The 24,673-nt window shown below is 42.6% G+C and overlaps 3 protein-coding genes across 3 annotated transcripts; 2 read left to right on the top strand and 1 right to left on the bottom strand.

The window, feature by feature from the left end:
• Positions 1 to 202: 202 nt before the first annotated feature.
• Positions 203 to 11,444, bottom strand: srp72 (signal recognition particle 72). The gene is made up of 20 exons (XM_061834811.1): positions 11,334 to 11,444; positions 9,221 to 9,392; positions 8,641 to 8,761; positions 7,628 to 7,748; positions 6,998 to 7,141; positions 6,455 to 6,566; positions 5,928 to 5,959; positions 5,211 to 5,335; positions 5,056 to 5,113; positions 4,234 to 4,365; positions 4,012 to 4,140; positions 3,857 to 3,929; positions 3,029 to 3,093; positions 2,832 to 2,927; positions 2,621 to 2,724; positions 2,411 to 2,488; positions 2,167 to 2,304; positions 1,219 to 1,256; positions 968 to 1,127; positions 203 to 644 (listed from the first exon to the last, which is right to left on the bottom strand). The coding sequence occupies exons 1-20, from the start codon at positions 11,421 to 11,423 to the stop codon at positions 473 to 475; spliced, it is 2,160 nt and encodes a 719-aa protein (XP_061690795.1). The 5' UTR covers positions 11,424 to 11,444; the 3' UTR covers positions 203 to 472.
• leprotl1 (leptin receptor overlapping transcript like 1) lies at positions 9,937 to 15,333 on the top strand. Its single transcript, XM_061834813.1, has 4 exons — positions 9,937 to 10,056; positions 11,375 to 11,450; positions 13,118 to 13,304; positions 13,371 to 15,333. Exons 1-4 carry the CDS (start codon positions 10,041 to 10,043, stop codon positions 13,485 to 13,487), a joined length of 396 nt encoding a protein of 131 aa, XP_061690797.1. The 5' UTR covers positions 9,937 to 10,040; the 3' UTR covers positions 13,488 to 15,333.
• A 553-nt stretch (positions 15,334 to 15,886) lies between these two features.
• Positions 15,887 to 24,256, top strand: LOC133508744 (trichohyalin). Its single transcript, XM_061835111.1, has 6 exons — positions 15,887 to 16,306; positions 16,493 to 16,650; positions 20,481 to 20,743; positions 20,890 to 20,977; positions 22,055 to 22,167; positions 23,830 to 24,256. Exons 1-6 carry the CDS (start codon positions 16,216 to 16,218, stop codon positions 23,936 to 23,938), a joined length of 822 nt encoding a protein of 273 aa, XP_061691095.1. The 5' UTR covers positions 15,887 to 16,215; the 3' UTR covers positions 23,939 to 24,256.
• Positions 24,257 to 24,673: the final 417 nt, after the last annotated feature.

Genomic DNA, 24,673 nt, shown 5'->3' with positions numbered 1-24,673 from the left:
TAAAAAAGCGCTCCGCAAATAGAAAATGATTTCAAATAAAGACATTAAATGTATGCGGTACTCTGCTGCCTCAGGCCAGGTCAGTATTATAAATAAAAATCTGTTCTAAATTGCCTGACTTGGATAAACGACAGTGACGTGGAAAGATAAAATAAACTGACACAGAGGTACTTCTAAACTATCGCGAGAAAAATGAGCAGAGTGCAGTTCATGTTGTACTTTTTAATTAAAATGTGTTTCATTTTTTGAAACACTCGATGTGTGACAGAAGGTCACAAGACAAAAAAAAAAAAAAAATGCCTGTGGAGACATTTTCATGATTTATTCGCAACCGCCTTTGAGAGTCCATTGTGTGCCTTTCATGTCTCGAAAAAGACAAAAATTAGAAGGGAGTTGGAGGGTTTTGTCTGTCAAAAAAAAAAAAGCCGGACCCGAGAATGAAATATAAATTGAATGGTCCTTCGTTCGCAGGCTACCAGCCTCCTTTGCCGCCCTTTTTCTTCTTTTGCTGCGCCTTTTTGCGCGTGGCCCCGGAGGACGCGGGTTTCTGCTGCCGCGGGGGGACCACGTTGGCGGGCACAGAGCTGGACGCGGACCCCGGTCGGGGGGACGTCGGGGGGCTGCTGGCCGTCTTGCTGGCGTCGCTGTCGCGCACACACACGGAGAAAGGACTCAAGTTCAATAATTAGAGTCCCCTGTATCCCTAATATTTTGCAAAAGATGTAGATTTTGATTCATATTTCCAAACTGCAGAGATCTGCTTTGCAGTAAAAAACAAAACAAAACACTAATCTTCTTTTAATGTGCAAAATGATCAACTTTGGACTTTCCTCCTGGCTCCTGATCATCATTGCGCTTCCTACGGGAGTCTGCACTAACATAAAATGAGCTATTTTGACATTTTGGTCATCTAGTGAAAAAAAAAAGAATTTGAGCCCTATTTGAGTGAATGTAAAAAGTTGCTTACAGCTCTGACGAGGCTCCCGCCGTGGCCCCCTGCGTGCCTTTCCCGATCTGCTCCTTCTTCTTGCCCTTCTTCTTGCCCCGGTAGTAGGAGCGCTCCCTCATGGGCAGCCACCTCTCTGGGTCGGGGGTGGCTTTGGGGTCGCAGTTCTTCGGCAGTTTGGCTGGAGGGAGGAAGATGAGGAAGAGGCTGCCACTTGGGACCTTTTTGCCAGTCCGGGAGAGTCAATTTATTAACCGAAAAAAAAACCTCACCTTTCTTTTTTTTCTTCTTCTTCTTTAGATCCCCTTGTCTGCAAAGACAACAAATGTACAGGTAGATTATGGATTAATTTCAATTATATATTGTCATTTCAAAATGGAAGGTGGAGCAGGGTGGGGTGTTATTCTGTGACACCGAAGTCACTCCTAGGAAATCTTGCTGAAACGCCCAAAGAGTCCACAAAATGGTGCCAAATCCCTTGCAAATAAAGTCGGAATTGCTATCAAAGAGGAAGAGCCAAGTCATACAACATTGACTTTGTATGTCCGGGCGGTGCTAAGTTCAGCCTGGGTCGTGAGAAGTTACGGAGAGTCTTTGCAGCGCATGTGATTTTGCATGCTTTCAGAGGTAATAAAAGCAGGTAGCCTGAACCGTGTTGCTGCTGTGTTACTGCCGTGTCTCAGGGACTTTTACCGGTATGTTTTTTTTTTTTTTTTTTTTTTTTAACCCAGCCCTGTTAGTGCTGTTTCGACCGTATTGCTGCTGCGTCACAGGTACTGTTTGGAAAGGAAAGCTAAGGTATATTTTTAAAACTTTGAAGACTCTGTGCACCGTCTTTCTTTGTTAATATCTCATGTTTCAATGTGGGCACATGTGGCTTATAGACAGGTGTGGCTTATGTGTGAACAAGGTATTTTTTCATTTTAAAAATGTACTGGGTGAGGTTTACAATCAGGTGCGGCTTATAGTCCAGAAATTACGGTAGTCTAATTTGGCCTCAGACAGACAAAAAAAATGAAATGTGCTTTTTTTGCATAGTGCATGTAAACCTCTGGATTAAAGCGTATTTAACTGTAACAGGGGTAAAAGTTTTATGTTCCTAGCTGGACGGGCGCAAACTATTGGGGAGAAAAGAGGTCAGTGACATGAAGTAATTCCCACCATATCAATCTCAGTGCAGATGATACGATGAAATAAATAAAAGATAGTCAAAGTGTTACCCTTCTTCTTTGGGAAGGTTTTCTCCGGTGACTTTGGCTGCCTTTTTCCTGACGTACGTGGCTCCGTGCGAGTTCTCTAGCTCGTCCACATCCACCTTGAAAGACATGGTGTCCGCCGACGGGAGGTGCTTGCTCAGGCTGAAGGGGAACACTCAGGAAAACGCAACATTTTGCTGCGCCGTGAAGTTGTGAGACATTCCAGCGAATGTGAAAGAGAAGACGTCATTTGTTTTTCCAAGGATACGATTTGGCTTTGTCCGTGTCCACCAGAGAATAGGCCGAGATGAGTTGCGCCAGCGTGTGAATGTCTTTTGGGTTTTGCCTGTTTGAAGAAATAACGTTTTATGAATACATCTAAAAAGAAGCAATAACATTTTATTAATACATTAAAAAAAAAAAAACTGTTTTATATGCATCAATTTTAGTCTTAAAACGCTGGCGAGATAAAACTCACTTCCACAACTGCTCCAGATCAGTAATTGCTTCTTTTTTCCGGCCGTATTTCAGTTTGAAATTGGCAGCTTCTCGCACCAGCGCCAAATGGGCTGTGGATCCTGGCTGTGGAAGAGAGAGAGGAGGAAACGAGTACATATTTTAGTCACAAATTACAATGCTTTGCTGAAGCTGAGTGAGGAAAACAATATGACATAAAAAAAAAAAAAAACCTGTTCAGACTGGTAGTGCTGAATAGCATGCCGGAAAACATCAATAGCGCCATCTATGTCTTCTTCGTGCGAATACATCGACACCAGAGCAGAGACCTGAGGAGTCAATAGGACCGTTTAGTCTAAGTCGACAGCTTGTTGACGTGTTCAATCACTTAAATGCTGTCCGTAATGAATTAGTTTTGTCTCGGACGCACCATGCCCGCTTTGTGCTTGAACTCTTCAATGGACCTCAGGACATCGCAGGCTTTTGTGACGTGACCTGATGACCAAAAATGTGTTCGTTATGAATTACTTTTTTTTTTTTTTGTTTGTTTAAAGACATTGAAGTAAGTTACAATTTGTGCGTTCATATCTGCAGGAGATTAAGTCTGTGTGAAACAGTTTTAAACTGTCAACAGAACAATTAGTTGAAAAACTGTAATTACGCTGGTAATTGAGTACCTGTGTGGCAGAAAATGCTGTAGGTTCTCATGTATAATACACTTTTCCTCCCCTCAAAAATTTTCAGAAGTCAATAGCACATTCTACTTCCTTGCAGGTGCCCCCAGATTGATATAAAATTCATCAAACCCATAAAATCCCAATCAAAGATTTTGTTCTGATATTTTCAGATGGGGGCACAGTTAGAGATGTCCACAAATTTTTGTGAGTGGTTGTAGTTTTATGACGTTAAGCAACATTAAGCTTTTGCGCATTAAAACAGCGAATGTACCAATATGGGATTTAAAAAAAAAAAAAGAATTATGAGAGCACAAAGACAGAATAGTTTTTTAAATACCTAATGAAGTACTGATAATGGTTCAGGTATTGAGCACATGGTAGCAGGAAATTGATGGTGGGCATTATACATAAGTAGAAGGGTTTTTTTTGTTTTTTTTTTCCTCCCTGATCTTGAGTTTGCACATTATGCTTAAAAGAATCACATGAGAAATTACAGTAGTTCAGAGGCTGCCATTTATTACGTCCAAATGTTAATACCGTTCTAATCAATAGTACAAAAAGATGTGCACAAATGCTTGTACCTTGAACTAAATAGAGTTGTGCCATCGTCAGTTTGATGCCCGACGCACTCTCTGGATGTTGATCTGAAAATTGCTGGGGGTAGCAGGGGGCGGCACAAGTTAAATTCCACGCGTCACTGGCTCCAGGTCATCCCGAGACCCGAGAGCTGCCCTACCTGGAGCAACTCGACCGCTTTGCTGTGCTGCTTCTCCCTGCACAGTTGAGCCACCTGGATCAGGACAGGTTGCGGGTGACCCGGGTTCTGAGACTGAAGGCCGGAAGCCATCTTTCTGCACTGGTCGGCCTGTTGCGTGACAAAACACGCAAAAACAAACAAATGTTTAATCAGAACAAAGGACACACATGTACTGTAGAATTGGATGTGCTCCGAACTCGCCTGGTTCGTGTACATGGCCAGCAAGGCTTTGTTGAATTCGATGGCCTGCAGCTGCTTTTTGGCCAGCTTGTATTCGACCCCTTCCGCATTTGTCAGCTTTACCTTCTTCTTGGAGTCAAACACGTTTTGGTCCTACGGAGAACAGGCTCATTAATGTGACTATTCTCTTGGGAATCATTTGATTTATTGTCATTCCTTTGAATGAGAAGTTAAAAGAAAATGTCCTCCCTGAAACCACTGTCACCAACTGGAATGAATTTGGGTGGACGTGTCTATCACAAGAATCAAGACATGCGAAAAAGTCTCAGAGAGTCCCTTTTCGAAGAAGGCTCGCTTGAAAATCAGAAAAAAAAAAAAATAATGAACAGGCCTGAAAAGTTATATATAAAAAAAAAAAAAAAAAGTCATTGCTCCTCTAATAAGTATTGATGAGCGCCATGAAATTGATTACGCAAGTCTCAAACTCTTTTGTCCGAAATTTATCAGGATTTCAGCGCTCTCACTCCGATGAACTGCTAATAGGGAATTTGCTCAAATATGCCTCAATCAAAAGTAGACAGACGGGCAACGCTGAATGCCCAAAAGCGTCATCTAAGCTGTAGGGAGCACAGTGTTGAAATGTTTGTAGTTTTATGCATAAAAACCCCGCCAAACAAATATGAGCGTTCATCTGAGACGTTATACTGTGGCAACCCCTAACGGGACAAAGCCGAAAGAAACTTACTTAGGCTTGACTGTGAAAAGTGGAGTGCATCTTGTTGCTTGCAGCTTTATTTCTGTGACCTTCATCAATCAAAGTACACCGGCTTGCCGTCGACTCACCTTGTTTATTGTAATGATGTTGTTGGCAGTCACAGCCAGCAGGCCCACGTCAGACGGCCTAAAATGAGCAAAAACAGTCAAGTGTATTTTTTCCACGAAAATGAACCACAAAGGAAGAACACATACTGCACAAGTTCAAAGAAGATTTCGGTTACTTGAGCTTGATGACCTGGTTGTAGAGCTGGAGCGACTCGTCCGTCCGACCTTGCAACTGCATCACGTAGGCCATCTGGGAATGGATTACGGCCAGCTCTGACTCGATGTCTTCCTCGGTTATGTCCTGGAAGAGGTGACATCACGATGAAGAAAAAAAAAAAAAAAAAGTAGACCTGCAATATCTAATGAACTGGACAACCTCAAAGGGGACATATTTTGCCAAACCTACTCTTTATGGTATCTGGGACGTAATGTCTCTGTCGTGCCGCACTAAACGTGGGAGATATGAAATAAAATCATCCGTGCGTTCCTGAGTTCCGGAGGTTTTTCCCTTATTGGGAGGTCTCAAATCAGGTCATTCGAATTTCTGGAACTTAGCTACAAGCACTTCACTCCGAGGAAACAAAAACGTGCGCTCTCACAAGTGTGTGTTCTACATGGAGGGAGCCAAACAGAGGAAAGGAGGCAGTCTTGGCCAATTATGGATAAAGCGGATACAAAAGCTGACTCAACAGGAGCAGCTGTCACATTTTCTGGACAATTACAACAACAACAAAAAAAAACTAGGATTTTTTTTTCTTTTTTAAATAAATGAAATTGACACTTTTATTCTAAGTCCATGTTAATGAGTCATTTTAAGGAGGTCTAAATAACCAAAATAATTCCAAGATACACAGATTGAATAGGTAACATGAGGGGAGATGAAAAAAACTCACTGAATCGTCAGCCAGTGACCGCCTGCAAAGCTCTGAAACACACAAAAACATCGTGTTTGTGCTGTGGGAAATGGTGAAATCTCACTGAATCGCCCTGGAAATGACGTCACGTGCAGAACGATTAAATGCTCTTCCACTAAATGGCAGCAGGAACTATTTAACCTGTGCATCCAATTGTTTTCCAGTCATACAATAGAATCATAGTTTTGTAATTCAGTACAACTTTATGTCCTGTTTGACATGCTTAGACTTTAGGATATGGCTGGAGATTTTGGTTGAAGAAAATCATGGAAAGCAGGCAGTATCGGCTCTAAAATTAAACACTTATGTGCTGTTTTTGCTTCAATCATTACATGCGTCCAAACAACAAACATGAGTTGTACCGAGCGTTAAATAAAAACTAGACACTGAAGAAATGTGGGTGGTGTCTTTTTTTTTTCTCCCGTGACTCAATATGCACTGGCTCAAAAATGATAGCCAAATCTTGACTTAAAAAATTTAAAAAAAAAGCGTAGACTGGGCCTTACCTTCCGCTTGTTGAAGTTTATTGTAGGCTGCCGTCAGCTGACCTTGGCCAATCAACATGCAGGCGGTGTTGTAGCAGAGTTCGTACGTCGTCTCGGGAAGGCCCAACTCTTCCTGCAACGGGTGAATAAAAAAAAAAAAAGAATACACAGCGAGCCGAAGATATGGAATAGCGAACTCTAAATTACTTGGCTAGAGGTGTGACGTGGTGGCCGTATTTAAAAGGGGGGTTTTGTGATTGTTTTCACAACAACTCCTGACAAATTGAATAAGACCAAAGATCCTGGAAAGCATTGGGATTAATACTCGGGACCGCAAACCCGAAAAACTGCTCCAGGTGTTGTCACAGTCCTCTGAAATGACCCCTGACGCAACAAATGTAGAACTGAAAATAGAAATTTCTTAGGATTGCCTCCGAGTCAGCATGTTAAACATTCAGAGGCTCCAAAATTGCATTTGATAAATCGGGCCCATAGCGCTGACTGTTCATATTGTGACACGTTAACTCACAGAAAAGTGCCTCTGCTCACTGGAGCGACGCTTACCAACGGCGTCTTCTCCCACTGGCTCAGGGCGGCCATGACGGCAGCGAGGTTGGTCTTTCGCTCCTCTTCGTACTCGTCCTGCGAGTTCCTGATCAGATCCGTGTAGACGGACTTGCACTCATCGTAGCGCTCCAGTCTATACAGCTGCAGGAAGACAGTTGAAAATAAAACGCTAAAGTAGTTTACAGTATTCACTGAAACGTGTGCTATAGATAGAATAACAGGCAAATACTAGTTAACTTCCCCTTACACGTCTGTCATGACGATATAAAAATCTTAAAACAATTCCTGTACATTTAGGAAATGCTAGCTTCGGGGTTGAAGTACATTTTTTTTCCCCCCTCCTAGCAACAATGTTTCTTGGGCATTTTTGCTTTCTTACTTAATGTATGACTACTAACAGTTAAAAATATATTCTGATGCGATAATTCTACCCACATTTGTTTAAAATTAACATATTCGATTTAACATGGACAAATAATTTTAAGAAATTAACATTTAATAAATTTACATCATATCTATCAGCATCACATCGGCAATGTTCATGGGATTATTAACCACGAGCTTCTATACATATACCAACAAATTATTATTATTATTTTTAAATAGCTTTAAATGAACAAGTCCTACCACTTGGCCGTAGAGCTCCTTCAGCTTGTCTGTCTGTTCGGGTGCCCCTTCGATGGTCTTTAGCGAGCTTTCCACTCTATTCAAACGATACTCGCAGTATGCTTTCTCGAACACAAGCTCACTGGAGGAGGAAGAAAGACCAAAAAATGAGGTTTAAACTGCACGGTTGAAATGACAATTAGGAGTCAGTTACGTAGAAATGTCAGACATACGGAATACAGTGTTCCCTTGCCAATTTACACTTAACGTTTGGTGGCTTCAATGCTTAGCGGGGGTTTTATTCATTTACATTTTTTTTTTTAAATAAACATGAAAACAATACAACTATATTGCAGAAATATGCATTGATTCAAGTCGCGTGATTGGTTCCCAGCGCGACAGCGACCAATGAGAGCATGAGTGGCTTTAATCCTGTAAGATGATTGGCTGCGATTCAGCAACTTTTTTACCCTTGCCTCGTCCACGCTGTCTCCCATACATACTGTATATTACTGTTGTGTTCGCAATAATTTTTTTTAGGTTTAACTTTTTTTTTTTTTTTATTATTATGTAGTTAGAATTCCACCTAAGCGTTGTGCCCCTGCGAAACCTTCCTCTGCGGCGTCCGCGAGGAAGAAGATAAGAACCATCATCAAAAAAGGGGACATGATAGAGGGCAGAAGTTATTCATCTGTGGCACACCATTATGGCATGAGTGAATCTGCAGTGTGGCACGTCAAGAAAGAAACAGCAAACATCCCCAGAATTGCTACAATAACCTCCGATAGGGAAGCGAAAAGTTCCACGTAATAGTAGGATTGTGAAAACGGAGGCTGCACTGTGGATTGCTGTTTGCAGGAAAAAGATAGTTTGTTCATATACAAAGCTCTCTATGACTAAATCCTACTTTGTAGTTTTTCATCTTTTCCAGGGGTTCTGGTCCCCATTAAACGACGAAAAACTAGGGATTACTTTATCTGCAAATGGTGGCATACACGCGGTTGTGATTGTCTCCCAAGGTGATCATAATTTACCTGCCAAGGACCTTGGTGTGCATGTTCATGACATTTAAAGCCTCCCGAAAGGTGCCATTCTGGATAAGGCACACTATTTTACAGTGAAGGGCCGTCACATCCTCCTTGTTCGCTTGCAAAACTGTGACAAAAGGAGAAAGAAGCAGAAATCCAACAAATGTGCAATGCAATTAAATATATTTATCACACAGCCAAGCAAGAGGTTCAATTACTCGAGGGTTTTAGTGACAATGTGTTATATAGGTCAAAAAAAATAAACTGTGAGATGAGCCAACTAACTGTCAGAGCTAGAGACACGTCACACACCACGAGAAAGCAGTGCAAGGTAAAACTAGTTTCCTAATTCTCACGCGGCCTATTCAACAACTACATTATTGCATTATTACCCAAGTGACATGACAAAAAAGGGTTTAGGGGGCAGACGATGGAAAAAATAAAACACTGACAAACGGCCCGTAGCCTAGCCACATGCTAACAGCTGCCCATAGGAGTTAACAGTAGCTTAGCCACAGAGCACTGCCACGAGTTAACCCACAAACCGACAACCTGTGCCGGTTTCGCCAGCGGCACGGGCACCCACTTTTAGGAAGCGCCTTCAGGGCTCTCGTGTAGTCTCCATTCTGTCCGCAGCGGTTCACTTCTGTCCACAGCGCCGCCGTGGACAGCGCCGCGCTCGCCATCTTTGATGAGTGGACTACGACGAGTCGGAAGGCGGAAGTGGGAACGTGTACATCCGGTATAAGGAGTTTGCACTGTATTTGAAATACATTTTTAAATAATCTCAGGAATTTACATTTTTAAAAAAATACTTGTGAAAGCGTGTTTGGAATACTTATGTTATTTATCAATATTAATAATTATATGACGATGCCAAGTACACGAAAAAAAATAATCAACTCGATTTTTGACTATTGTGGAGAGAATTTTTTTTCCACAGGTCAGTAGCTTTTGGGATTGGGTTTTTAATAAGTAGTGCACCGCATGCGATTTGTAATTATTACCAGCGTACATTTCTTTTGAAAAGGTTTAATTTTATACTTCTCAGCCACCGTAGATTTTGTACCTTTAAAACCACAGTTGTGAAATGTTCAAGTACAAATGTAAAAAAACTGAATATTAAATATAACATCCAATCACAACAAATAATTGTCCATAATCAGTTTAATAAATCAATAAAATACATTAAAATCCCAAGATATAGGGTTATTAAGAGTATGACTCGATGAAAAAAATGCAACTAGATTTTCTTCTAGTGCTATGGGAATATTTCCGACGTTCACGCCAGTGTTTGAAAGCCTCTTAGCATCGGCTTCCGACGCAGTCCTCGGCGGATGCGAGCGAGGGGGGAGCTCTTGTCATCTGGCCCGGCGGTAGTGTGACGACCCTTTTGTCCCGGGGAAATGGCTGGCATTAAAGGTGCGGCAATTGAACGGTTTTCCCCCCACCACCACCGTAGAATATAGAAATAAGAGCACGGTGTCTTCGGCGTTATCTTGACGCAATGCGTGTAAGCCTCACGCACGCAATTGGTGTTAAGAAGCTAGCCAAGGCAAAAAAAAAAAAAAGTCGAGCCACAAAGGGCCAAAGTCAAATTAAACCACCAGCGTGTTTGTCTGCTTCCAACTATCGATTCGACTATTTGATTATAATTCTTTAAAGCGTGACCTCATATGTTGCTGTTGCCGGTTTCTATAATATTTTTAGCGTTGTAGCCATCGCTAATAGGTTATGGCTAACGAAAACGTTAACTTGGGTGATTACGCGTGTTGCCGAACGTGTGTTGAAATCAAATAAAATCTAGGAAAATTGTAAATAATCATAACCAAATAAAACAATCACGGCACGGATGCTTTAATACTGTTGAACGTGAAATCAGCTGATTCGTCACATGGTATGGAGCTTGGGGCTGTGCTTATAGATGGGGGGAGTTTTATTTCAGTTTCAGAGTTTCGTTTCAAAATATCAATAAAGAATAAGCCCAAAATTAAATTTAATGGAAAAAAGTTCAATATTTGTGACGTATTTGCTGTATTCCATAAATGTTTTTTTTTTTACATGATAAATCACAAATTATCCTTTAATGTATAGCTGACAAGTTAGCTTACAATCATGTTAGCAATAAGAAAAATAGCAATCTGCTTGCTCAAAATTGGATTTCTTTCTGCCTGTGTAGATTCATCCAGGTCATAGCGATCCACAAGCTAACATGACTGTATTTCTTGAATTACCTTTGATTTTATTCATTTTTATACTGTCATGACTGCACTCAAAATTACTCCAGGCAGTTTTGCTATCAGGCTAAAAAAAAAAAAAAAGTGTATTTTTTTAATGTAATATTATATACATCCAGCTTTTATACTATACTGTGAATAGAACACCGTAAATCGTGGTGCAATAATTTATTTTTACATGCCTGACTTGACACAACAAAGATTAATCGTGTTGTAACCTTGTACAATTGTGGAATGCACTTATTAAAGAGGGAAGAGCTTTGGCAGCCCTTTTTTTTTTTTTTTTTTGCAAACCAGTTACACCACAATAACATTTGTTTTTGGCAGACATTCCATTAAGACTCAATTGTTTAAATGCATGTTTTTCTTGAGTTAAGTGTATAATATGCAAGAGAGACTGGAATTTGATGATATAAATCTCTTTTGCGAGAAGTGCTATTCAAATAAAATGGACAAAGTTACTTGTGGGTGCCCCTCAGAGACTTGTCCTTTCTGTCTTGTAGCTCTCATCACGCTGTCCTTTGGCGGGGCCATCGGCCTCATGTTCCTCATGTTGGGATGCGCCCTCCCTGTGTATGAGTAAGTGACGTAACGTTTTTTCCTCTGAACTTAAATGCATGCGGCATTAAGAAAGTTGCAAATTTCGAAATTAGATGAGTCCATGGTAATTGAATCTAATTGAATATAGCCTAATGTTGCTAGTTAGAAGGGAGTGTGATGCCCCTTTGAATTGTTAAGGATTGGCACAGCCACCGGTCCGCTTTCAATTACTTTATTGAACCAATTTTTTGGAAAAAAACACGAAATAAGTATAATAATAAATATACACGAGATGCCGATGGCTACAACTGACACCAAGTCACATCAAGGGAAAGTCCGGTGGTTTGGATTAATAATGTATCCAATAGATCATGTCATATGTACTGTACCTTGACAATGTGATGTTAATCCTCTCTCATTTAATGTTTTTTTTGAGAAGATTTTTATCGGCAACTCCGAATTTTCATGGGGGCCGCCATTTTGGCGAGTCACATGACCTACGTGCGCGGATGTGACGTATTACTTGCCGTTCCAATGCTCGATTACATGGGCCACCATTATGCCCTGCGCTGATTTGTCAGATCTATCCTCATCTGATAAAGAAACAGCAGTATCGGTTGTATTGGGAAGACGGAGGTATACTTCCTACAGATTTGAACCTGTGGTCCTAAATTATGTTGAATATTCGGATGGTTCTTCGGACGGGGATGATGCAGAGTCTGACGAGCGAGCGCCGCCGCCGCCGAAGCTAGGCTAATGGCCTCCGCTGCCGCCGAAGCTCGGCTCGCGGCCTCCCATACAGATTTGAACCTGTGGCTATAAATAATATTCGTATGGTTCTTCGGACGGGAACGATGCGGAGTCCGACGAGCGAGCTCCAGCGGGCGACCCCGCCGCCGGAGCTAGCTTGCCGGAGCTTGCTCACGGCCCCGCCGGTCGCCGGAGCTCGCTCATCAGGCTTCGCATCGTTCCCTTCCGAAGAACGGATGTCACGTTACGTGCCGCACGAAAGGTTCGATTACATGGGACACAATTATGGCCAGGACTGATTTCTCGGATTTGTCCTCATCTGATGAAGAAATAGCAGTATCAGGAAGACGGAAGAATATTTCCATACAGAATTGAACCTGTGGCTGTAAATAATGCCAGACTCCGCGTCATCCCTGTCCGACGAGCCATCTGAATATTTAACATTATTTACAGGCACAGGTTCAAATCTGTAAGAAGTATTCCTCCGTCTTCCCGATCAGCCGATACTGCTATTTCTTCATCAGATTAGGATAAATCAGAGAAATCAGCGCTGGCCACAATTCTTTCCCAACGTAAGTAAGCCTTTGTTGCCGCGCCTATTACGTCACATCCGCGCGCGTAGGTCATGTGACTTGCCATGAAAATTCGTAGTTGCCGATAAAAGTCTTCCCAAAGCACCACATTGTCAAGGTACAGTACATATGTCATGACCTCTCCACTCTCATTGTCTGACACCCACGTCACTCACCAGGCTGACTCCGCCTTTTAAAGGCATACACACTCAAAGCTACAGCTACTACAGTACAACACGAGGATAGCGACCCCGTGTGGAGAAAAATGAGACCTGCACTTCACATTGTCACATTATTGCATTATCACGTGATTAATTGATAGGCTTCACTCCAAAAATCTCTCTCTCTCTCTCTCTCTCTCTCTCTCTCTCTCTATCCACGCAGTAAATACTGGCCCTTGTTCCTCCTCTTCTTCTACATCCTCTCGCCCATCCCGTACTGCATCTCACGGCGGGTGGTGGACGACACCGACTCGGCCAGCAACGCCTGCAAAGAGCTGGCCATCTTCCTCACGACGGGCATCGTCATCTCCGCCTTCGGTCTGCCCGTCGTCTTCGCGCGAGCCGAACTCGTAAGTCACCCGAGCGGTCCAAATCGTTTCAAGCGGCAGACGAGGAACGGGTGCTGATGTTTGCAGATTGCTTGGGGGGCGTGCGCACTCGTCCTGACGGGCAACATCGTCATTTTCGGGACCATCCTGGGCTTCTTCCTAGTCTTTGGATCCAATGACGATTTCAGCTGGCAGCAGTGGTAATCCAGCAGAGGGGAGGGGATCGGAAGCATTTTTTATTATTATTGTTATTATTATTATTAGCGCATTATTGATGGTTTTATCATTTGGTCGTTGTTGTTAATATTTTCAGTAGGGTCCCTCCAAAGCCGTTTCATACTGGCTTATTTCACATTGAACTGACGTGAGTTTTTTTTTTTTTTTTTTTTTTTTAAGTTTGTCTGGCACAGGACAAAGCAGGGTTGGGAAGTGCAGAATATCGAAAAATAATATTGCAATATTTACACAGTAATCAATGTAATGGAAATCAATATCTAAAATATTGATATGTCCAATGAATTTTTTGGGGACCAAGAAGTCATTTTTTCTTAAAAACTCACATCCATCCATGATCTGAGCCGCTTATCCTCGCAAGGGTCGCGGGAGTGCTGGAGCCTATCCCAGCTGTCTTCGCACAGCACATGTACCGTATTTTCCGCACTATAAGGCGCACCTCCAAGGAATGGCCTATCTTAAAATTATTTTTCATATATAAGGCGCACCGCATTATAAGGCACATGGAATACACGCTACAGTTGAGGCTGGGGTTACGTTATCCATTCATTAGATGGAGCTGCACTAAAGGGTCAATATTGATCCATATATAAGGCGCACTGGATTATAAGGCGCATTGTTTGCTTTTGAGCAAATTAAAAGCTTTTAGGTGCGCCTTATAGTGCAGCAAATACAGTATATTAGATTTTTCAAAACAAATCTTTAAGCGGACTTGCACTAAAAAAACTGACCTGAACAATAAGTAATATTTGTTGTTTTTCCCCTCTTAATTAATTTTAAAAACTGGAGATACTGTACATGTTTTTATTTTATCAGCTTTAAATAATGTCTAGCGTGTCTCACCATGTCATCAAAGCGGCAATGTTTTCCTTTTAAATTGGTGTCATTCATATTTCAATGGTGCTTTTTAAGTACCTGACCTCAACGTGTCAATCAGGTTTATCAGATGTGAATTGATATAAATTTTGAGCTCAACATATTGCACTCATTAACCGTTGGGACACCCTTTAGAGATGTTCACTAAGATGCGTCCAGACTGGAAATTAGTGACATGGGGGAAGCCCCCACAGACCAACCATTTATGTAGTGAATTTAAAAAAAAAAAAAAGTTTTAATAATGTGCCCCCTTTCTGGTGTTACCATTATCTGATCCCAGAGTATCGAAACTGTATCGTGAAATATAAGAATATATGTTAAAATCGATATTTTGTTCCACTCCTGCTCTCAAAAATGTGGTGCCATATCATAAAAGTTTATTTTTTTCTGTCGTCGCCTCCTCAACGTTCATTATCGATAATGCAACTGACGACCGTGCAGTCATGTGACTTTTATTTAATGTAATTACATTTTTTTGTCATCCCGACATCACCTCAGTGAAGGCACTGATTGTAGTACGAAGCTCTGGAACGAAGGCAGCTCTGTGAACAACTACTGACATAATTTGTGTGTTTTGTTCCGTCACACTAATGCTTTGACGTTTGTCGGAATGTCCTGAATATTTGACGTAGCCGCTGTTGGTGATTCCCCCCCCCCCTTAAAAAAAAAAAGATAAAAACAAAGAATTTCTTGTCTAATGTTTCCGACATGGTCTGACCGTGTGTGTTGTGTAACTGTAGCTTGGGCCTCTCTCTCTCTTTTTTTTTTTTTTTTTTTTTGTCTGTCTGTTACTATTTTGAGCAGTTTCTTCTCACACTTGGCAGTCATGTCGTATTTATTTGGTTTTATTTAATGGAACAGCTCACGTTTGATGCAATTATTATTATGGCTGAAGTCAGCATGGCGAGGTTTTTGTTTTTAAATAAATTCAATTTTGGGACATTCTCTCTGCCCCGTTCAGTCATTGTCGTGGATTTTCACAATGTTGACGACAGAAACGTAAATCTTCTCCAAACAAATGATTTTATTTCGTTCTGCTGTTATGGCAAAATGTCGTGTTATTTTAATTTTGGGAGGAATTCGAAATTAAAAATAATATAAATGATTCATAAAATAGTGCCCATAAATACATACATTAAATCATTGTCCAATAATATACTTTTAATACTTTTACAGGAGGAGCAGTACAGCACAATCGGTGAAATTTGCAATATTGCTTTTGTCTCCCTCTGCTGGGAGAAAATATTACGACAGGCACATTGAACAGGCCTCATTTTCATCTGTTTTTAAAGGAGAAATTCTACTGTATTCTATTTTTTTTTTTTAAATAATTTTAAACAAACAGAATCCACTCCTGTTAATTCCAGCTAAAAGTTATTGTTTGCCAATACAAGTCTTGTTTCATTCAACACAGAATGTGTTTTTACTTGCCATCTGCATCTCCCTGAGGCATGGGTTTTAATTTTATGTTCCTGCAATGGAAAAGTGCTGATTCGTAAGTGCATTAGCCAAGGAACAACCTGCACGCTCGACACAACATGCCCCGACAATTGTATACATTCGCTGCACACCTGCGTTATTAGTCACTGGGAAAAAAGGGAAAAAAAGCAGTGGACCTAAACTTGTACCAGGTGTCTCGCCTCGCCCCTTTGTTTTTACAACAACTCAGTCAGATTAAGGCCGCGATGTGCCCTCAGTCGACACGCTCCGACGCCGCTCGAAGACTCCTCCGGGAGACGCCCAGTAGGTGTTGAGCGCGCCGAGTGCTCGCGCTGCCGGATCATGGGAAAGTGGAAGAAGTGGTAGATGGAAAAGACCGGCCATGAGGAGGTTTTTCCGTGTGCAGAGGGATGAAGACTACGGTCAGATCCAATATCTGACAGCCAAGTGCACGCGTTTGGCCCGAGACAAAGGTAGACGGACGCTTTATGTGCCTTTAAATGTTGAATACGTTTATGCAGCGAGCGGGCCATCATTTAAGTGTGAATATGGGAACATGATTTTTTTTTTTTTTTTTTTGTCTTTGAATCTGTAGTCCAGAAACACTTTCATGCTGTTAAAGCGATCGCGCGGTTGAGCTCACCTCCTTGTGGTCGCAGCTGCGTCAGACAGGGAGTTCCTGTTGTCCGGGGAAAGGGAGAAGAAGCTGCGGAACGACTTCCAAGCTGCGACGGCTCAACTTTTCCACTTGGAGAAGAGCAACGTGGAGCTCAGGAGGAAACAGGAGCAGCTTCTTGGCGCCGTCCACCAGCAGCAGGTGGGGATCGCTTTTGTGAGACCGGCCAAATATCCAAATTCACATCAGCACCACATTTGCACGGGGCTCGTTTCATCATGAAGATTCATGCATTATTCACAGAGAAATTTAATCTTCCTTGGCCTCTTCACCGCGAGGTGTGTGTGTGTGTGTGTGTATATATATATATTTTTTTTCCCCCCCCCCCAAAATAATGCTTATGTCCCTCACGGGGAAATTCAACTCCCACTTTGATGTATGCTTTGTGTCGGACACCACACGCAGAACCGGATCTGGCTCACGCGGGCATTCGTTGTGAAAGAGGTGCGCCAAGCTGAGCTGAGCTGGGGTGGTCCATAGCAGAAGGAAATCGAAGTATCATCACTCTTGCTATGATTTTTATTGCTATTTTTGTCCAAAGTGGGACTGGAAAACGTGTCCTAAAGTTAGAAGCTAAAGTTTTCTGCACAGGACTCACAGTGCGTTCAGCTGTCATGGTTGGATTTGAACAAAGGCTGTGACGACACTGATATTTTTTGGGCAGCACTATGGTTGCCATATTGGGATTTCTGTTGCAATTTGTAGCTGATAAAATATGTAGTTTGTGTATCAGAAAGAAGGGGGACCTAGGACAGAGCCTTGTGGAATTCCACATAAAATATTCTGTTGTGGCAGTGTTGGCGTCACAGTTTTGACGATCTGGGTTCAGTCCCACCCCTCCCTGTGTGGAGTTTGCATGTTCTCCCCGTGCCTGCGTGGCTTTTCTCCGGGTGGGCACTCCGGTTTCCTCCCGCATCCCAAAAAACGTGCAACATTAATTGGGCGCTCTAAATTGCCCCAAGGTGTGATTGTGAGTGCGGCTGTTTGTCTCCATGTGCCCTGCGATTGGCTGGCAACCAGTTCAGAGTGTACCCCGCCTCCTCCCCTTTGACAGCCGGGATAGGCTCCGGCAGTCCTCGCGACCCTCGTGAGGATAAGCGGCTAAGAAAGTGGATGGATAGAAAACGAGTTACCGAAAGCAGAGCCTTCAATTGCGCCTTTGAAATGTTCATTACAGATAAAAAAGACCTTTGAGGTACTGCAAAGCAAAACATCCTTCCGTCCATCCATTTTCTTTGCAGCTTATCCTAACAAAGGTCGCGGGGAGTGCTGGAGCCTATCCCATCTGTCAACACGCAGGAGGCGGGGTACACCCTGAACTGGTTGCCAGCCAATTTTAGGGCACATAGAGACAGACAACAGCCATACTCACAATCACACCTAGGGGCAATTTAGAGTGTCCAATTAATGTTTGGGATGTTGCATGTTTTTGGAATGTGGGAGGAAACCGGAGTGCCCACCCGGAAGAAACCCACGCAGGCACGGGGAGAACATGCAAACTCCACACAGGCGGGTCAGGGATTGAACCCAGGACCTCAGAACTGTGAGGCCAACGCTTTACCAGCCCAAAGGAAAACATTTAATATTAAAAAAAAAGAGGACCTAGGAAAGATCCATGTGGCATCAAGTTGCTGTCGCGCAAGCATAGAAATCTGAATATTTTTTTTGTGTGTGTATTTTAACTGTCAACATGTTTTTGACCATCTTATATTTGAGTAAAATTAAAGACAGTACGTTTAATATTCCCACTGTATAATATAAATCCACTGAGGCCTCATTCTCGCGTTTTCAACAGAGCAAAGGAAATAGTCCAGACCAAGAACCGTTCAGTGGGGTCGGTGCTGAATCGGCAAATCATTTCTCCCAGAAAAAGGCCGTTTGTAAAATATCGCTGCATTCAAACGAACCAGTTAAGAAAAAGTCGAAAAGAAAAGAATCCAATGAGGCTTCAGCGGTCCGAATTGAATTTCAAAAGAACCCCAAACTGGATTTAACCTCACGTTCTGATGATGTCAGCTTTGGAAAATGGACCCAAGAGCAGTCACACTTAGCACATTATGCCGCATTTGCTTTAACTACGTGTGAATGAGTCGTACGACGTTTTAACGCTTTAGAAATACGGCGCTGTTGCAGTCAATTTTCAAGCATTTTTTTCGTGACGTTTTTGACGCACATCCAACCGACTATTAATACAAATGAATAAGTCCTCCATTTGAATTACTCCAATATGTATTGAGGTCATTTTTGGGATATGTTTTTCTGAATTGGAAATGAGTTGTTTTGGAAAGGCCCTTTTCCATTTTGGCAGTTCAGCCCCACTACGGACGTGTTCTGAATACATTTTTTCAATCGGGCAGGAATTTGGGCTCACTCACGCGTCAGGTTCAGGCTTGTCATGAATTTGGTGACCTCGAAAAAATCATTTTCAGTGCGGCGTCTGTCCGAGTACTCTTATCTCTCTATCGATCTGTAGGCTGATTATAAAATGTTCACACACCCCCGGTTTCATATGGCAGGGGTTTGAGAACCAAATGAATTTATTTCTAAACTTTTTTTTGACCATAATTGTGAATCATAACTTGAACAACTGCATTGAAACAATTCTATATTTTGGAGAGGAGAAATAAAACACAAATGAGAATGATTTGTTTGCACAACTGTGCGCACACTCTGTGGGTGATAATTAACCGTGAACATTGAATAACTCGAGTCACTGATGGTGTTGTGAAGGGGTGTCAAACTGAAGGCCCGGGGGCCAGATCCGCCCCCCCCCACGTTTTTATGTGGCCCGCGAAGGCAAATCATGGATGCCAACATCCGTGAAAATCTGTACCAAAATATCAAATTGTCATATTATAAATCATCACGTTGGGGTATTGCAAGCGTTTTTAGGTTGCCAAACATCAACAGTAGTTGAAAACACGCCATTACCCTTGATTTCGGATTCCAAAATAGCTTTCATAAATTTCCCGTGCCAATATGATGAGGAGATAAACGATTTTTATGATTTCACAGTCATAACGGCCCTGTGAGGGAAACCGCAACTACAATGTGGCCCGTGACAAAAATGAGTTTGACACCCCTGGTGTCGTGGTACACACGCCTGACTTTGGTGTGGGCAGTGTGGGATCGATTCCCTGCTCAGTGATGGTGTCGATGTCTGCCCTGCGACTGATTGGGGACCAGTTCAGGGTGTAGTCCGCCTTTCCGCTGGGATAGGCTCCAGCTTTCCCGTGACCCTTGTGAGGTTAAGCGGCTTGGATAGTGACATTACATGACATTGAGTAACGCAAGAACTTCAGGTACCTTCACTGCAGTTCTGCAAATGCTGAACGTTATTTTTGGCTGCCAGTTGTGTGCTGACTCTCATTTAACACAAGTTTGAATTTGATTCATTCTGAACACACTCTTATGAGAGGGTGTGCCCACTTTCGCGATGGCATTGTATCTGTTTTTTTTGCCCTCCTTTAAATATAATCACATTAATGGTGGAAAGTTTTATACATAATTAAAAGAGGGTATTTGAAAAGGAATGTGTAAATGCTTGTCTTCATGTAATGTACTCTTTGTTGTATGTATCAGGGGTGTCAAACTCATTTTTGTCGCGGGCCACATTTTACTTACATTCCCCCCCAGAGGGCCGTTATGACTGTGAAAATCTTTAACAGCCTCATCAAATTTACATATGGAATTTATGAACTCGTTTTGGAATCAGAAATTGAGCGTAACGGGTTTATCAACTTTTGTTGTTTGGTAACACAAAAATGCTTGCAATATCTCAATGTTATCATTTATGATATGACCGTTTGAAATTTTGGTACAAATTAGAACAAGAATCATGAAAATTGATACATATGATTTGCTTTTGCGGGCCACATAAAATCATGCGGCGGGCCGGATCTGGCCCCCAGGCCTTGAGTTTGACACCTGCGATCCATATCATATAATGGAACGTGATATGCTGTACGTAGGAGTTGGTGGAGTGGCTGCAGCGGCGCGTGGCCGTCCTGGCGGGAGAGAGCGAGCGCGATGCCGAGCTGCTTCGTCAGGTGTGCTCGGAGCTGCTGTGCCTGCAGAATTCCGAGGCGCAGCTGGAGGCCCTGGCGGAGGAGCTGCACGCCGAGGCCCAGCGACGGCAGGCCGGGGAGGCCGAGACCCTCGGAGGAGAACTGCGCCCCGAGGACCACCGCGGCGGCGGCGGCCTGACTGAGGGCCTCCAGGCGGAGCTGCAAATGTAAGCTGTTGTTGCTCTGGGTGTAGTTGAGAGTTCTTTGTAATATTTGGTCCCTCTAATGTGGTAAATATTAGGAACAGCTCTCAAATTAAAAAAAAAAAAAGTGAAAAAGATGTACTGACGTGTTCCTCACGTCACGGCAACAGTAAAACTGCAGAGTTGGATCGGCTCCGAGACGCCAACGAGAGGATGGCGGCGGAGTTGGCGGCTTTGCGCTTTGCACACGAGGAACAGGTAAACAATAAATCGTAAATATAAATTAATAGTACACAATAAACTATGTATCAATCAGTCAGGAAGTTCACTGAAAATGTACGGCCTACGGGGCGCACCTGGTTATAAGCCTCACTGAGAACATTTGTAAAGGAAATACCGCGTAAAAGCCGCACGTGCCCACATTGAAACCCACATTCAGATATTTACAAAGAAAGACGGCACACAGAAAGAGTTTAACGCTAGCGCGGCGCGAACAGGGCTGGTTAAACTAAAACTTACCGGTAAATATCACTGAGTAACACGGCAGCAACACGTTAGCACAGCGGTAACGCTAGCGCAGCGCATCGCCGCATAAACCGCAGCTCGTAGGCCGGAAATGACGGTACTGCGCATTTCTTTCCAATTTCCAAGTGAACCCGGACATTACAACACTAGTGTACAGTGTGCCTGCGCCTGTGTGTATTGTGCTAGTGTACTTGTAATATTGTGTTCTGTCCCATCATACAAATGCAACTACACTAACTGTATAAACAATGTCATGCTTTTTGTACAGCACATAAAGGAACCCAAAATGACAAAGAAAAACATTTTGAATAACGCAATTGTTGAGCAATCGGCGACTCTGCATTGCCTCTTTTGTCCAGCAGATGTCAGATTGATTCAACACTTGCAAAGTTCTTGTCTTCGTCGACCCGATTCTAACGGAGCTTTAAAGTGCAAGCGCGGGTTCTTTCTCTCTGTCAAGCGCTGAAGCCAAGTTCCTCCAGCAATGATGAAACGCTACATTAGAAGTCAGGGAACTCATCAAACATTCCTCCCCTGTCGAGATTTTCTTCTTTTTTCCCTCAAATTTACACTTGACTTGGACAATTCCAAACCAGTCAATCAAAGCGTGAAGCGTCCAAAATCTACAATTACCTTTCACTGCAAGTGCAAGTGCAAGACAAATGGCGTGCGTGAAAAAACAAAAGGCGCAATCGGAACGTGTAACGGTTTTGAAGAGGCCGACGCCTCGTCTGCTTTCTTTGGTCTTGACGACGTCCTGCTTGTGAACGCATATGACGAAAAATAACAATGCGTGATGTTGTTTCTGAGGTGAGAGCTCTGCGATGCGAGAATGACAGCGGTGCGAGGAAGCTCCAGGAAACGTTGGAGCAGTTTGAGTGGCTGTGTCAGCAACAGCGCGACTGGATGGCGAGCGTCAAGAGGTGGGACGCGGCCTGAACGCACCCACGTCAAACGTTCACCGCGAAGACACGTTTCCTTGATTTCAAAAAAAAAAAAAAAAAAAAATAGTCCATAGAACATCCATCCCTCCATTTTATTTGCCGCTTATCCTCGCGAGGGTCGCGGGGAGTGCTGGAGCCTATCCCAGCTGTCGACGGGCAGGAGGCGGCGTACACCCTGAACTGGTCGCCAGCCAATCGCAGGGCACACTGAGACGGACAACAGCCACACTCACAATCACACCTACCAATTCATGTTTACCCGTTTTGGGGTTGCGGGAGGTTTCTCTGGAGAAATCCCACGCAGGCAAGGGGGAGAACATGCGAACTCCACACAGGCTGGCTTGGGATTGAACCTGGGACCTCAGAACTGTGAGGCCGACACTTTACCAGCTGAGCCACCGTGCCGCCTTCTATAGAACATTTCTAAAGGAATTCCACAGAAACATGCTATAGAAATTCAACAGAACTTTAGGACCCAGGTTCTATCGAACTGTGTTCTGAAAAAGTTCAATAGAACTGTTGTCAAAAGTATCCTAAAGAAATTGTTCTCAAGAACTTTAGGACCCAATTTCTTTAGAACTGTGTTCCAAAGGAAGGCTATGGAACTGTTGTAAATAACCGCCCTAAAGAAATTGTTCTATAGAACTTTAGCATCCAAGTTCAATAGAACTGTTGTAGAGAAGCGCCCTAAAGAAATTGTTCTAAAGAACTTTAAGACCCAAGTGCTATAGAACTGTGTTCCGAAGAAAGTTCTGTAGGACTGTTGGAAAGAATCGCCCAACAGAAATTGTCCTAAAGCCCTTTAGGACCCAAATTCTATAGAACTGTGTTCTGAAAAAAGTCCTAGAGGACTGTTGTAAAGATCTGCCCTGAACAAATTGTCCTATAGAACTTTAGGACCCAAGTGCTATAGAACTGTGTTCCGAAGAAAGTTCTGTAGGACTGTTGTAAAGAATCGCCCAACAGAAATTGTCCTAAAGCCCTTTAGGACCCAAATTCTATAGAACTGTGTTCTGAAAAAAGTCCTAGAGGACTGTTGTAAAGATCTGCCCTGAACAAATTGTCCTATAGAACTTTAGGACCCAAGTGCTATAGAACTGTGTCCTGAAGAAGTTTCTATAGAACTGTTGGAAAGGACTATCCTAAAGAAATTATTCTAAAGAACTTTAGCACCCAAATTCTACAGAACTGTGTTCTGAACAAAGTCGTACAGGATCTGCCCTGAAGAAATTGTTCTATAGAACTTTAGGACCCAAGTTCTATACAGCTGTGTTCTGAAGAAAGTCCTATAGAACTGTTGTAAAGAACTGAAAGAACATTGCTTCTCCGTTGTATTCATAAATTGCATCAACGCGACAATTCCACATCCAATCAACGTTGCCGTGCTCCATGGAAATCGAGCCATTCAAACATTCCACGCAGCAAGCGTTAAAATACGACGCCGTTGGAGTGCGACCGGATTTAAATCAGCCGGCAAATTTAAATGTTGAAATGTTCACGCATGAAAGGCCAATGCTAGTCACAATCATTACCGACATATATGGATGTATGCTATTATTATTGGTAAGACTGTTCGCGCAACTCTACTAATACGACGCAAAAAGATGAACATCAGTTTGACAGTAATTGTTTTTTTTCCAGCTTGAAAAACTGCTTTGTGGAGGAAAGGGTAGGTCTGCTTCAGCAAATTCGCACGCTGGAAAGAAAGGCCAAGCAACGGAAGAAGTCAAATGAGGACAGCCTCCAATAGGCGGACGGCCACGCCGCCTTCGACACGACAGGACGACGACGGCTCCGACGGGTTTATCGGAAAGCGGAATCAACCCTGTTTTAATCATTCAGAGTTCAGCGATGATGGCACACGTATGCAAGTAAAAATGTGCCGCCGGGTTTTGAATCAAAAATGCCGCTGAAAATTTAATGTTGTAAAATTCACATTGTTATTTCAAAGTGATCGCATTTCCAATAGCTGGATTTCGTTTGAACTTTTTACAAACGCAATAATTTCAGTCCCCTGACATTCAACTGGCTACAATTCGCTGCCTGAAATTCACCGTCTAACACGCAGCCAATCCCGTTACGCTTTCTTAGTATATGTGATGTCATGTGACCAAGAAAGGGTAACTGGATTGGCTGGCTGTTAGACGGTGAATTTCAGAAAGCAAATTGTAGCCGGTATTATAAAGTAAAGTAAGTAAAGTAAATATTGGGTTTGAATTTTAAAACTTGAATTTTTACACACATATATATATATATATATATATATATATATAATTTTTTTTTTACATGGCGAATTTGTTAAGATGTAAAAAGTTGAACTGAAATACAGCTATTGGAAATGTGATCATTTCGAAATAGCAATGTGAATTTGACAAAGTCAAATTTGCAGCGGCATTTTTAATTCAAATCCCGGTGGCACATATTTACTTGCATATACACACTCGTTATCGTGTCGAGAGATCAAAGTGCGCTTCGCGCACGACAC

This window comes from Syngnathoides biaculeatus, chromosome 11 (genome assembly GCF_019802595.1).
Source record: "Syngnathoides biaculeatus isolate LvHL_M chromosome 11, ASM1980259v1, whole genome shotgun sequence".
NCBI classification, from domain to species: Eukaryota; Metazoa; Chordata; class Actinopteri; order Syngnathiformes; family Syngnathidae; genus Syngnathoides; species Syngnathoides biaculeatus.
The sequence above is the reverse complement of the archived record's forward strand: the minus strand, read 5'-3'. Positions and strand labels throughout refer to the sequence as shown.